This window comes from Pleurodeles waltl, chromosome 3_1 (genome assembly GCF_031143425.1).
Source record: "Pleurodeles waltl isolate 20211129_DDA chromosome 3_1, aPleWal1.hap1.20221129, whole genome shotgun sequence".
NCBI lineage: Eukaryota > Metazoa > Chordata > Amphibia > Caudata > Salamandridae > Pleurodeles > Pleurodeles waltl.
The window spans coordinates 633,027,962-633,042,407 of record NC_090440.1 but is presented as its reverse complement, the minus strand read 5'-3'; the positions used below and the strand labels follow the sequence as shown (position 1 = coordinate 633,042,407).

Below are 14,446 nucleotides of genomic sequence, written 5' to 3'. Positions count from 1 at the left end.
GTCAGGCTGCCTGCGTCCGGAAGCCAGAGGCTCTCTGTTACATAGGGTGTCAACACTTGCTTGCCCTAGGGAGACAGAGACCAAAGTGTCTGTCAGTGTGTGCAGGGATTCCTGGATAAGGGAATCAATAGCTATGAGTACAGTTGTCAAGACAGATTGTGCAGATTGTGTTCATAATTCGCAGTAGTAGTGTTCGAGTGACCCCTCCCCCCAAGTGACTTTTAGATGATCGCAAAATGGCTATTAAGTAAGAGTCATTCAATTCCTTTCTTCGAAGATGGAGTAAAGACAAGGACATCCGGAGCTCAGGTGGAATATTATTCTGTATTCTTGGTGTTGCTCCATACAAGGATTGTTTCAAAGAAACAGGAGACCTCGCCAATGGACAAATCACCCCCACGCCTCATAAAAAATGGTATCTGTATAACTAATTTCAATACAAACAGTACTAAAAACATAACTATGAAGTCGTTGAGGGCTTTAGCGGACAGAGGGTCCAGCCACACACCGAAACAGCGAACAGCTTAAGGGTGAAATCCTGAAAGGATTGCAATCGCCTCCTTTGTATGGGCGAGGAAAAGCGCTCCGTCCCATGCTGTAATCTCTCTTTGGGCTTCCAACCACACCCATGTCACGTCAGTCACTTTCATTGGTTCGTGGGCTTGCCTTTCAAAATCTGGTTGCTTTCATTTGTGAAAGGCATGCATATGTCATGCCTTTTCCGGTGTTTAGCCCACCTACACAGCACCGGTAAAGTACTAAAAACATACGAGACTCAATGTTTTCAGCATGGTTTGCGGACTACTTTATCTGTTTATTTTCCACGCAGCGCGATTGCGCTGGGGTTTACATAGCGTGATCGCGCTCAGTTTTTCCGTTTTCAATTTCAGCACGATCATGCTGCCTTTTACATAGTGCGATCGCGCTGCATTTTTTTTTCTTTTAATTTGTGTGGCAAGAAAAGTCCGGTTAGGAGTTTACAACGCTAATAGCTCTAATTCAAGCAAATCGGAGACCCGTTGCATTGAAAATGCTTGTTCTTTTCTGTAGTTTTCACTGTTTGCCCTTTCCTTAGCCTCTCAGGAACAAATGTTTCAGAGCTCAGAGTAGGACAAGGGGTTCTCAGGGCACATGTTTTCAATTCATGTACTTCAGAAAGCTGGCGTAAGGGTTCTCCTCTATTAGGACCACATCACAGAGACAGGGGTTCACAGAAGAAGTGTCTTTAATATACCAATGCTACACTCAGTAGGGCACTTTATATTCCTCCACTCACACAGGCAGCAGGTCTCTATTTTACTTATTACCTCCTCCCAACGCCATCGTTAAGTATGTGCAACAGGTTTGTGAATGTCCAGTCAGATGGCTCAGTGAGATGATGCTCATCGCTGATGTGTAACCTGCTATGAAGATTTTACAATTTCAGACACTAGAAAGGTAGCTTTAACTGGGTAAATTCAGTACTAATCATTTGTACAGAGGAGCGTATGAAACGTAAAATATGGTACATGCAAGTACCCGAAGGAGACTAACCTCTATTTTAATTTTGACTGTCATGGAGCAGATGGCTGTTGTACTACCACAGCGGGTGATCTCACTTATGATACGGAAGGTGCCCCCATTTGGATTGTTGGGGCAAAAGTCCTAAAATAAAAGAGAAAATTGTTTAACAACAGTAGGAAATATTTCTGCTTAATGAGTCACACAAAAATAATGACATTTTATCTTGGTTATTTATGACAGAAAACAGTAGACTATATAAAGAAAATATAAACTTGTATTCGTAGCTGAACCAGGCCATAGGGACATACATATTGTTGCATGCGATTTCACAGAAAGTTCATTTCATGGAATCAAATCAAATCATTAACATTTATAAAGCGCGCTACTCACCCGTGCGGGTCTCAAGGCGCTAGGGGGAAAAGGGGGGATTATCGCTGCTCGAACAGCCAGGTCTTTAGGAGTCTCCGGAAAGCGGAGTGGTCCTGGGTGGTCCTGAGGCTGGTGGGGAGGGAGTTCCAGGTCTTGGCCGCCAGGAAGGAGAAAGATCTCCCACCCGCCGTGGAGCGGCGGATGCGAGGGACAGCAGCGAGTGCGAGGCCAGAGGAGCGGAGGAGGCGGGTGGGGACGTAGAAGCTGAGGCGTCTGTTGAGGTATTCCGGTCCCTTGTCGTGGAGGGCTTTGTGTGCGTGGGTGAGAAGTCGGAAGTTGATCCTTTTGCTGACTGGGAGCCAATGCAGGTGTCTCAGGTGTGCGGAGATGTGGCTGCTGCGGGGTATGTCGAGGATGAGGCGGGCCGAGGCGTTTTGAATGCGTTGCAGACGATTTTGGAGTTTGGCTGTGGTCCCGGCGTAGAGGGTGTTGCCGTAGTCCAGGCGGCTCGTGACGAGGGCGTGGGTCACGGTTTTTCTGGTGTCGGCGGGGATCCAGCGGAAGATCTTGCGGAGCATGCGGAGGGTGAGGAAGCAGGCGGAGGACACGGCGTTGACTTGCTTGGTCATGGTGAGAAGAGGGCCCAAGATGAAGCCGAGGTTGCGGGCGTGGTCTGTGGGGGTCGGTGCGGTGCCGAGGGCCGTGGGCCACCAGGAGTCGTCCCAGGCGGACGGGGTGTTGCCGAGGATGAGGACTTCCGTTTTTTCAGAGTTCAGCTTTAGGCGGCTGAGCCTCATCCAATCTGCGACATCCTTCATACCCTCTTGTAGGTTGGTCTTGGCGCTGGCGGGGTCCTTGGTGAGGGAGAGTATAAGTTGGGTGTCGTCGGCATAGGAGGTGATGATGATGTCATGCTTGCGTATGATGTTGGCGAGGGGGCTCATGTAGACATTGAAGAGTGTCGGGCTGAGTGATGAGCCTTGGGGTACTCCGCAGATGATCTCGGTGGGTTCTGAGCGAAACGGAGGGAGGTAAACTCTTTGGGAACGGTTTGCGAGGAAGGAGGCGATCCAGTCCAGGGCCTGGCCTTGGATCCCGGTGGAGCGGAGGCGGGTGATTAGGGTGCGGTGACAGACGGTGTCAAAGGCAGCCGAGAGGTCGAGCAGAATGAGGGCGACTGTTTCACCGTTGTCCATCAGGGTTCTGATGTCGTCAGTGACTGAGATGAGGGCGGTTTCAGTGCTGTGGTTGGTTCGGAATCCGGTTTGTGCGGGGTCGAGCAGGTTGTTGTCTTCCAGGAAGGTGGTCAGCTGTTTGTTGACAGTCTTCTTTATTACTTTGGCTGGGAAAGGCAGAAGAGAGATGGGGCGGAAGTTTTTCAGGTCGCTCGGGTCAGCCATAGGTTTCTTTAGTAGGGCGTTGACTTCGGCGTGTTTCCAGCATTCGGGGAAGGTAGCAGAAGAAAAAGAAGAGTTGATGACGGTCTGGAGGTGCGGGCGATGATGTCGTCGGCTTTGTTAAAGATGAAGTGCGGGCAGGGGTCCGAAGGGGCGCCGGAGTGGATAGAGTTCATGATGGATTTGGTTTCTTCCGTGTTTATGTGGGTCCAGTTGTTGAGGGTGATGGCCGTGGATGCCAGTTCGGTGGTGTTTGGTTGGGTCTGGTGTCCGAAGCTGTCGTGGAGGTCGCTAATCTTGCGATGGAAGAAAGTGGCGAGGGATTCGCACAAATCCTGTGAGGGCGTGACGGCGTTGGCGCCGGGGTTGGAGAACTCCTTGACGATGCTGAAGAGTTCTCTGCTGTTGTGTCTGTTTTTGTCCAGTCTGTCGGTGAAAAAGTTCCTTTTGGCAGCGCGGATCAGGTGGTGGTGTTCGCGGGTAGCGTTCTTGAGGGCGGTCATGTTGTCAGGGGTGTGGTCCTTGTGCCAGGCTTTCTCAAGGGTGCGACAAGTTTTCTTTGATTCTTTGAGGGTGTCAGAGAACCAGAGAGGTTTTTTGGAGTTGGTCTGTCGATGCGTGCGTTTGAGGGGAGCAAGGATGTCTGCGCAGTTGGAGATCCAGTTTGTGAGGTTGAGGGCTGCGTCGTTGGGGTCGGTGGTGAGGGTGGGTTGGTTGGCGGTGAGTGCGGAGAAGAGTTGCTCTTCGGGGATCTTGTTCCACTGTCAACGAGGGATGGGTTGGGTGCGGAGGTGGCGGGTCTCGCGTCGGAATGTGAAGTGGACGCAGCTGTGGTCGGTCCAGTGTTGGCGCGGAGGCGTGGCTGAAGAAGACGTGTTTGCTGGCGGAGAAGATGGGGTCGAGCGTGTGTCCGGCGATGTGGGACTGAGAAACCATTCAACCTACACTGCTTAATGGAAATGTACAAGGTGAATGACATTTACCATTTTATCACAAACAATTCATACAATGACTTTTTTTCGAAATTCACTTTTCCGTGCTTCTTTATTAAGGTATAAATACAATTTGTTTTGAAAAACAGTTCTCTGTGTCAGCTTTCTGCAAGATTCACAAAGATCCAAAATCCGCATTCCCCGTATGTATTTGTAAACCTCCAACCCACTTTTGTTTAAAGAAAGTATTCATAAAGAAATTCATGTGCCTTATTTCTTATTATTTATTGAGGCACATCATGTTGTGCCTCAATAAAGGCAAAAATGACTAGCATTTGAAAATCAAAGGGTCTCACATTTGCGAGAGGTAGAGCTTTTGGCATAGTAAATGCATAAATTGACTTTTCTTGTCACTTAAATTGGTCAACCCTGCCTCATCATTTGGTCCTCTCTGTCACATAATTCCAGTGGCCCTGCATATGACTAAAACACTTTCATTTACCTTCTTCCTCTTTCTGCAGCAACAATGAAAACATTGCCATTTAGCATTCTAATTTGTCTGCCATGCAAATTAGAATAGAATACCATTTTCACCGCCCCACCGTAAGAGTTGCTGGCTGACTGACAGAAATGCTGGGGGAAGGCTAGGAGCAGAAATATTAACAAGCAAGGAAATGGTGTAGTAAAACAGTCTGTTACTAGGAGTCCCTGTGGAGTCCTAAAGGGACCTCTATAAGCCACACAAGTTACTGCACCCTTAATGAAGCGTTCAAAAGGATGCTTTTGTCCATTATTTTCTGCTGAATGCTGTATCACAGGCATTGCAGAACTGAATTCATTCCTCGTCAGCTACCTTTGTGGCGATATTCCAGTGCCAATTTCTAAAGCTGGGGAAATCCCTGTAGTATGCACACCTTTAAGGGAATTAACCCATTTGCTCCAAGTTACGGGATATAAACTGGATTTTACACTTCATAAAGAACTGTCGACTGAGATTTTTAAAAAAAAGCAGCTGTCTGTGAAGTTATGTAAATGTGCCTTAATTCCTGTGGAAGTGTTTCTGATGCCTCACACTAGGTTTACAAGGGAGAAATTAACACTGGAGAGTGTATCCATCAGACTGCATTTTTAGTTTCATGTAAGGACACAAAACTGAGAAATTATTGATAATTCTGTGTGGGAAAGCAAATGTCAGCTATGCGCTTGCCTGTTCCAATAATTCCAACTATGGGTGCCTTCTTGCTTTCTTCTAGTTCTGAAAAAAGGTAACTGGGAAACCACACAGTTTTTAAGGGCTGGTTTCAGAAGCGCTTCCTGTGCTGTAAAAACAGGATCACCACTGCCTTGTGTCTTTTTTCTTTAGTTTGAAATTGTGTTATGCTGGCGTGACTACTCGAAGGTTGCACATGATCTGTGGATATGTGTTCAATATTTGACTTACCTGTATTTGAAAGCCAGCATGGTAAAGCTTTGAGCTAGAGACTGTTCTGTGGGGTACAAAGCTAACTCAGACTTCCATCTTTTCGAGGGCATTAGTGTCACGTATTATAGCTAGCGTTTAGAAGTCAGGCTTGCAGTATGAAACAATGCACTATGAAATAAGTTCTCTCTTCCTACCATCCATGTTTTCTGGCATGCTTGCCTTGTGATTATTTCTCCACCTCCCCTGAACTAGTATAAGGCACAGCTCAATTTAACAGACTTAGCACAACACTCAATAATACCCCCAACAGATGAAAGAAGGAGAGTATCAGCCCTCCTGGCTCTGCTGTTGTGTCTGTTTTTGACGCAATTCAACTCATGAGCTGCTAGAGTCCATTAGGAGTTATTTCTGATTGTTTGAAAGACTGCATATAGGACTCAAACCTTTTGTTGATGGAGAGTCAGGAGAGTTGGTGCTCTCCTTCTGTCCCTTGTATGTAAAGGGATTGTGGACTAGAGGGGTCACCAGTGCATTTGTATAAAAACACTAAAAGTTATCTTTGTTATATTGATGAATATATTATTAGTGAATATATAAAAATTCTTCATTTTTCCAGAAACAAGTCACACATTGTTTGAAGATTTATTCATCATCATCATCATTCATTACTTTATTCGGTACAAAAAGACCATAAAAGACATCCAATAAATACAACATACAAATTTCTCAATCATAAAATAACTAAAAGCGTTATTAGTACATTTTCCGAATACCATGAGCAGCATATATAAAATTTAACACAGCCTGAATTATGTCCATGTTTCCCAAATTATGTAAATGTGAATAAGCAAGCTGACTCGTTCTAATACTTTTAGATAAAAATAGTGGACGTAAAAACCTTTTTCTCGCAGCAACATATAAAGTGCAAAAGAGCATAAAGTGCAATGTGCTCTGAGATGTCTTTCCATCACAGCGACAAGGAGGAAGGTTCTTAAACCAGGTTCCGCATGTTGGAAATGCTACCAGGTAATGTAAAGTATTTAAACGAAGCCTTGTAAGTAAAAACCTTTGTCGCTCATGATTGATAGTAGTCAAATATAGCTTTGGTTGGAGTTGTTGTGTCTCATGCCTCGTCCATAATCTAGTTACACCCGAGGCTGGCTCCATGGCCTGGTTTTTCTGCCAGTATATTTCTTTAACCTTTTTAATGTCCTGTTTAGTTAGTGTATCCGGTTTGAAGAAAAATTCTCCTAATCCTAATGAGAGGAGGGAGAGATAGACATATCTAAGCCAGGGTCTATCCAAAGATCGTTATAAAAGGAGACAATCCTGTATCACCTTTCTGCATAAAAACGCTTCTGGCTTAGTCCAAATTTTTAACCACAATAATACAGGTTGAAACTTTATATGGCTATATATATATCTCAAGCCTACTTCTTTATGACAAAACATTACTGGTGTAGATTAGGGGACTGCTAATAACCTTCTTAAACATTTATTTTCCACAATCTGGAGTCCTGAACATTCTGCATAACCCCAGACCCCAGCTCCAAATGTCGCAATAGAAAGACACTTGGAAGAAAAAACAGTCAGCATTTCTTTGACAGGTTTGTGTCGAAGTCTTTTGGCAAACCTAAAAACAGCTTCTATGGCTTTTTGGAATTGTAGTGAGCGTATGTTAACTAAAAATTCCCAATTAAAATCTACATCAATGGGGACCCCCAGATACGTGAAATGTGGGACCTTGAGTATCTCATGCCCATCTAGAGCAAATTTTTTCGTTGTTGCTAATTTGGGTCCAGTCTTCATCACAAATTACTTAGTTCTATTAATTTTAAGACCAAGGTTCCCCATAACAGTATTAAAAGCATTTAATAAAATCTGGAGGCCATTTGCTGTCCTTGATATGAGTACAGCATCGTCCGCATACAAAAGTACAGGAATGGGGAATTATTGATAACTGGAGAGTCCTTCCCCGTATTACAAAGAAATTTCTCTAGCCCATTTATATACAAAAGAAAAAGAAAAGGGGCCAGGACACAGTCCTGTCTGACCCCCTTTAATGAGGGAAATTTCTCTGTCAAACCTCCCTCCTGGGAATAGCGGACCCGAGCCTCTGTACAGGCGTGAAGTTTACTAAGTAAGATGACTATATCTTTGTCCCCGCCCATGTCCAGCATTACCATCCACAATTTCTCCCTGTTAACTGTATCAAAGGCACAGGACAGATCCATAAATTCTAAATGTATACACCCTCTTTTAACTTTGGTATATTTCTGGACTATGAGTGTCAAGTTAAGAGTTTGTTCTACTGTGCCCACACCTGGCCGGAAGCCAAATTGTATTTCTGAAAGGGAGTGAGATTCAGCCGCCCAGTTTTCTAACTTATTTAGGATCACTGTGCCTAAAATTTTGACTGAACTGTCCAATAAAGAGATTGGGCGATAGCACAAAGGATCTGCCCTGTCTCCCTTCTTGAAAATCGGGATGATGATCGCCTCTTTCCAGGTGTCTACCAAGGGGCCTGTCACAGCCGACCTCAGGACATTGGTAAGCAGTGGCCCCCAGAGATCTGGAAGCGCTTTATATAAATCAGCAGGGATTCTGTCTGGGCCAGGAGCTTTCTCAGAAGGGCTGTCTTGAATGGCTTGTTTAACATCATCCACAGTTATAATATTGCTAAAGTCCACACTTGACTGGTCATTTCCTATGAACTTCAAACAGTTTGACTTTTCTAATTCAACATTTGTCTCTATAGCAAAAGTTATTTTGAAATAATTCACCCAAGTTTTGGCTGGAATGACAGTATCCATGGACATCTCATATTTATCATTCAGCAATGAAGAGTTAACCACACGCCAAAATGCAGTTGTATCTTTAGTTTTACTTGCTTCCATCAGTTCCTCCCACGCAGACTCACTTAGTTCGGCTTTCCTCTTGGCAAGTCCTTCCTTGTAATTTTTCCTGGCAATTTTAATTGCTTGTCGATCTTGGGGAGATGCACTAATTGTTTTCTTTAGCTTGCTTAAGGATGTGGTACATGTGTGACTAAACCATCTTGGGCCATAAACTTTATTAGTGACAGAGGGCTGTAATTTCTCCGCCATATACTTTGTCAAAGAGGAAAATGCACGGACAATTTCATGGGGGGCCCTATCTTCATCAAGGGATGTCATAATGTCTTACCATTTATTCAACAATAGATCTTTAAAAAAAACTATTGCTGTCTATCTTTCCCCATTTAATTGTGAGTCCTTTTTGGGTTGAGAACTTCATAGCAGGGTGTCGCTTCCCTCTTCTTGAGTCGCTCGTCAAATCCAAATTAATCACAATAGATAGGGGGTTATGGTCACTAATACAAGTCGGGGTCACCCTAAATTGCCCTGCAATAGAGAATAAATCTCTAGAGTAGATAATATCATCAATTGTAGTATGAGTGTCTCCTCTTATAAATGTTGGTACCCCTCTAACAGCTGGTATAGGGCAAAGTAAAAAATTAGCTGTTATCAGAGAGTTAAGAGCGTTCCCATATGGAGAATGTTTAAAATGTTGGGTTATCATTTTCATCCAAGAGTCCACAGCAGTCCAAGAACTCTGGAGCACACAAGTGGACATTAAAATCCCAGACCCAGATTATCCTTAAGTCCTTTCTACTAATGGTTGTTGCATTTTGTATTAACGTCTCCAAGCTACCAACCACACTTGTGTCAGAATTGTCAAAAGTGTCATTATAATAGTTGATCAGTAGTATGTCAAATGGCTCTGCTAACTTCAGAAATAAAGCCAAAAAAAAGGGAGATGTTCCCACAACACGTGCTTCCAGCCCTCCGGTCTTTACAGATAGAAAAGTAGCAAGGCCACCCTTAGCTCTGCCTGTGGAGGCCTTAGTTGCAGGAACACTATGGGGCTGATTCTAACCCCGGCGGTCTTCGACCGCCGGGGCGAGGGTCGGCGGGAGCACCGCCGACAGGCCGGCGGTGCCCCGCAGGGCATTCTGACCGCGGCGCTTTGGCCGCGGTCAGAAAGGGTAAACCGGCGGTCTCCCGCCGGTTTACCGCTGCCCTCAGAATCCCCCATGGCGGCGCAGCTTGCTGCGCCGCCATGGGGGATTCTGACCCCCCCTACCGCCATCCTGTTCATGGCGGGAAAGCCGCCATGAACAGGATGGCGGTAGGGAGGGTCGCGGGGCCCCTGGGGGCCCCTGCCGTGCCCATGCCAATGGCATGGGCACGGCAGGGGCCCCCGTAAGAGGGCCCCGCAAGGTATTTCAGTGTCTGCCTTGCAGACACTGAAATACGCGACGGGTGCTACTGCACCCGTCGCACCTTCCCACTCCGCCGGCTCGATTACGAGCCGGCATCCTCGTGGGAAGGGAGTTTTTCCCTGGGCTGGCGGGCGGTCTTTTGGAGACCACCCGCCAGCCCAGGGAAAAACTCATAATACCCTCTGCGGTCTTCTGACCGCGGAGCGGTATTATGGGGGCGGAATTCTGGCGGGCGGCCTCCGCCGCCCGCCAGAATTAGAATCACCCCCTATATGTAGTGTAGCCATTAATATGCAGGGATTCTATGAGCCAGGTTTCCTGGCAGCAGATAAAAAGATTTTCCATCACTAATTTTATCCAGTCAGGGTTCCAGTTTTTGATGTTAGACCTGCAACATTCCAGGAAATAATCCCTAGGGCTGTCATACCCTGTGTGTCATGTATATTGGAAGCTCCCTTAGGTTGCGAGAAGGACTGTGCCAGTATATTTGTCTCCAAGGGGTCTTGCAATAAAGGCCCAATTACTGATGGTCAATCTAGCTTCTCCAGTGAGGCCAAGGGCTCATATCTATTAGACAATGCCAGGACAGTATCAGGGGAGTTAGAGGGGCCAGGATTGCTAAAATTCTGAATCCCAGGGCGAGTTGAATCAGGATAGCATGGATTAAAAGTCAGGGGAGTAAACTTGAACAGACGTTGTGCTCTTATAGGCCCTACAGATGGACTCATAGTCGAAAGATGGTAATACAAAGCATTGACAATCCAGGGGCTCCTCAAGTTTATGATGATACAATCCCCAGATGATGCTTTAAGAGTTGAGCCAACCCAAGGGACCCTTCTTACAGTTAAAATGTCCCTATAGAAATCTACCCGCCCTCCCGAGTGCTTTCCTACCCAATGTGTGACTTTATTTAGCAGTGATACGTGGGACTCGTGGTGAGTATTTCCTAATATAGGGACATTTTCCAGGATTAAAATATAGGGAGCACATGCCAGCGGGATCCTCGGGCAGGCTATTTGAGTTCTTGTAATCTCCTGCCCCACTAAGCCTTGTGGCTTGGTTGTGCCCCCTGAGACTGTGGATTTGTAAAATCTTGGAATACTTCTGGATTCAGGGGTTTTAGGGTTGGGTTCTGAGCAGGAATCAGACTGTAGTTTTGGTGCTGATTAATGACCGGGGCTGGTAGGCATTCAGGGGCTAAATGATTCTTCCGAGGTTCTGCCCTCGATGGTATAGGGTTTATGTTTGTTATAAGCTCAACCTTCTGCTCAAGGATAGCCACTCTCTCCAGAACCAATGAACACAGCTTTTTTATATCTCTGAGTTGGTCTTCAATCTGAGAAAAACAAGTATTGAGTGGACCTGGGTTTTTTCTATCTTCTGGCTGTTTCCCTATAATTTGTTTTTTTAAGGGGTTAGATAGACATTTCCTCTTTTTCTTCTCTGTTCCCACCAGAGACTTTCCAAATGCATGGCCGTCTTTAGGAGATCCAGCTGAATCTGTGGGAGTTACTGCGGTATGGGGGGAATTACTTGCCTACATTTTTTTTGGGGTGGAATCTCTGGAGTTGTAGGAGTGATTAGATCAATTTCCATTGCTACACATGGGTTTCCTGACTTTATCTTGCCTAATGAAGATGTTACAGGCATAGTCCTTACCTACCCCCCACCCTTTCCTACTTTCTCAAGAGACGACTCAAAAGTAGCCTCTACTTTCCCTATCTTTGACTCAATGGCACCCATTACTGAGGTTAGGTAGCTCGTTATGAACTTGGGTGGAGGGACCTCCTGGGTAGGATCCCTTCCCCCACTATCTCCTTTACGTTTTCCCATTAGGGCAGGCTAATCCTTTATCAAAGAAAGAAACGCCGTGTATTTCTTTAATAGATATGTTGGTCTCAGTGCCCCAAACTAGGGAGGAGTGGGGCCACGTTATAATCAAGCTCTATCCTCTGTCTTGGGGAAATTGTCCAGCCGCGACCTCCTACCACAAAAGTCACCAAAGCCCCTGGGGTTGTAGTGCAATAGACCTTATTGTCGCCTTGTATGCATATAAGTCAGCAGAGTATAGGTGGTGGACTAAACTAAAATAGATTTAAATACTCAAGACACAAATGACGAGGACTCCTCTCCGCCTTCATTGAGTCAGCATCTCTCCACAAATCAAGCCCCTTCGATAGCAAAAATGAAAGGGAGGGGGCCCAGCCCAGTCTCTTCCTGGCGATGACGGGAGTGCGAGTGTCCTTTTAAAGGGCTCCTGCCCCTCCTTGCACCAAACAAAAGCGCTTCTCGCGAGGCGGGAGCGCGAGCGTCCTTTTAAAGGGCTCCTGCCCCTCCTTGCACCAAACAAACGTGCTTCATTTATTCATTTATGGAATTTGGTTTATGGTTAATTACAACATTAATTGTATTTAATATTGTTGAAGTATGTGTATGCAAATGATTCCACCTCCTGACAAGCAAACCCACCAACTGTTGTTTTGTGTTCCTCCCTGCCTACCAATGCAGTTGGTTCCTCACAGACAACCTCTGAGATGCTGCTCCCTCCCCTCCTGCTGCACAAGGGGGTGATAAATAGACCTATTGCAGAGCCCCATGATATGACTTTCTACACTCCCTGACAGTGGTGGATGGGGGGTCTTGTCCTGACCAGTTGGTAGTTCCACTCATTCCCTGGTGGCTGCACTTGATCCTTTACTATAGAGGGGAACACCACTCCAATCCAAGTTGTGCTGTGTTTTTGTTTCTAATTTGTGTGTGACAGATGCTTCTGGGATGGAAGTATGGGGTGGAAGTTTGTTGGGGTAATTGGGACTGGCTAATGTTTTCTCTTTCAGACTGATAGATTTTGTTTGTTTACTTTAAATGTCATGTTCCACTTAGCACTCAGACACACATTGTGGATGTAACATTCACATTGTAACCCTGCCAAAATGCCCCTACTCTCCCATATTAGCTAGCCATCTAGATCCCCCTCACATAGAGTTGAGGACTTCACGTCTCCCTGGATCATCCGCTATTAATCTATGCAGATATGGCACCCCTTGGAATGTTAACGGGCTTCTGGACCATTTGAAGCATGCCTTGGGTCACAGATATGCGTGGCACTTTCTCCCTGACACCCTACTACTTCAAGAGAACTACCTATTGGGGAATCACTGCTCGTTCCTGGCACGCCAAGGATATGATAGGGTCTACCACTCTGGCTTTGCCTAGGGTCCAGAGGGGTGGTGAACCTACCTCACTGTTCCTTCCCCATGACTGTGACTTGGAGACGTGTGACCCTCCAGGGCCCCTTCTTTGCTCTCATGGGAACGATGGGCATGCTGTAAGCCTAGTGTGTATCCAGGCAACCCCTTCAGCAGTGGATGCCCTCCTAGATGATCTATGAAGCATAATGTCAGCCCTTCCCAAGGGACTGACACTGGATGGGGGTGACTATAATGCTGTCCCTAATGTGGCTGCCACTAGCAACCCCTCTCTTACCTCCCAGGACAGTGCTTGATGCCTTTAGAACTGGACCTCTGCTTTAGGCCTTTGTGACATTTGGCAGATATGGAATCCTTGCTTCCATCAATACACTCATACCTCTGCAGCACACCCCACCCATTTCCACATAGATCTCCTTTTCGTACTTGCCTCTGATTGTCATGAGGGTTCCCAGATCCAGATTCTTCTGCGTCGGATATCCGATCACTCTACTCTTCTTCTCAACGTTGGCTCCCCCTCAGGGGACTTGCGCCCCCTCATTGTGCCTCAACGCTTGGTATCTTCATGATAATTCCTATACAAAAGTGCTAGAGAGGGAACTCAGGGTCTACTTTCAAACCAATGAGGGCACAGTCTGCTCAGTTAGTACCTTATGGGCAGCCAGCAAAGCTACAAATAGGGGCTATGCCAGTAGCTGAATTAGGGGGGGGTAGAAAGGGATTGTCCCCAAAAATTAGCTCACTTTGAAGCCCAAACCCTCCAGTTGGAAACACATCTTGCTGCCAACCCTTGGGGAGAGACACACTGGCAACTGAACCTGGAACGTGAGGAGATTTGTCACTTGAAGCAGCAAAGTAAATATTGTGCGCCTCGACCGCCAGAGTGTACGGCTGGGGGAATAAGAATGGTAAGCTATTGTATTGGCTTGCCTCCGTCTGTAGACAAATAGGATAATACATGAAGTCATAGATGGACAGCAACAAACCCACAAACATTTGCTGTCTAATATAGGTGTTTATACACTGCAACCCCTAAACAGGGAAGGGAGCCAGGTCCCCACTTCTTACACAAATTACCTCTTCCTCAGCTGTCTCCTTTGGAGGTACAGCTGCTGGAACAGCTGCTTTCAGCTGACTAGATGGAAGAGGTGCTTTTGGCTGTGGCCTCATTGAAGACCTCTAGGCATGATGGGTTTCCTACAAAATGCTACACCAGGTTTTGGGAAATCCTAACACCCGACTCCTGGTGCTCTACAGCGAACTGTCAAAAAATGGGACCTTTCTACCCAAACTGTATACTACCACTTTTGTGGTTCTTCCAAAGACACATCCTCCTTCGACTTCCTTCT

The 14,446-nt window shown here is 46.1% G+C and overlaps 1 protein-coding gene across 1 annotated transcript in view; it reads right to left on the bottom strand.

Annotated features, from left to right (window-relative positions):
• The window catches only part of LOC138284404 (mucin-5B-like), a 528,306-nt gene that overhangs the window by 182,153 nt on the left and 331,707 nt on the right, over nucleotides 1-14,446 (bottom strand). The window contains exon 21 of the mRNA XM_069223140.1: nucleotides 1,534-1,644. Coding sequence (XP_069079241.1) covers nucleotides 1,534-1,644 — 111 coding nt within the window. The remainder of the gene's footprint in view (nucleotides 1-1,533; nucleotides 1,645-14,446) is intronic.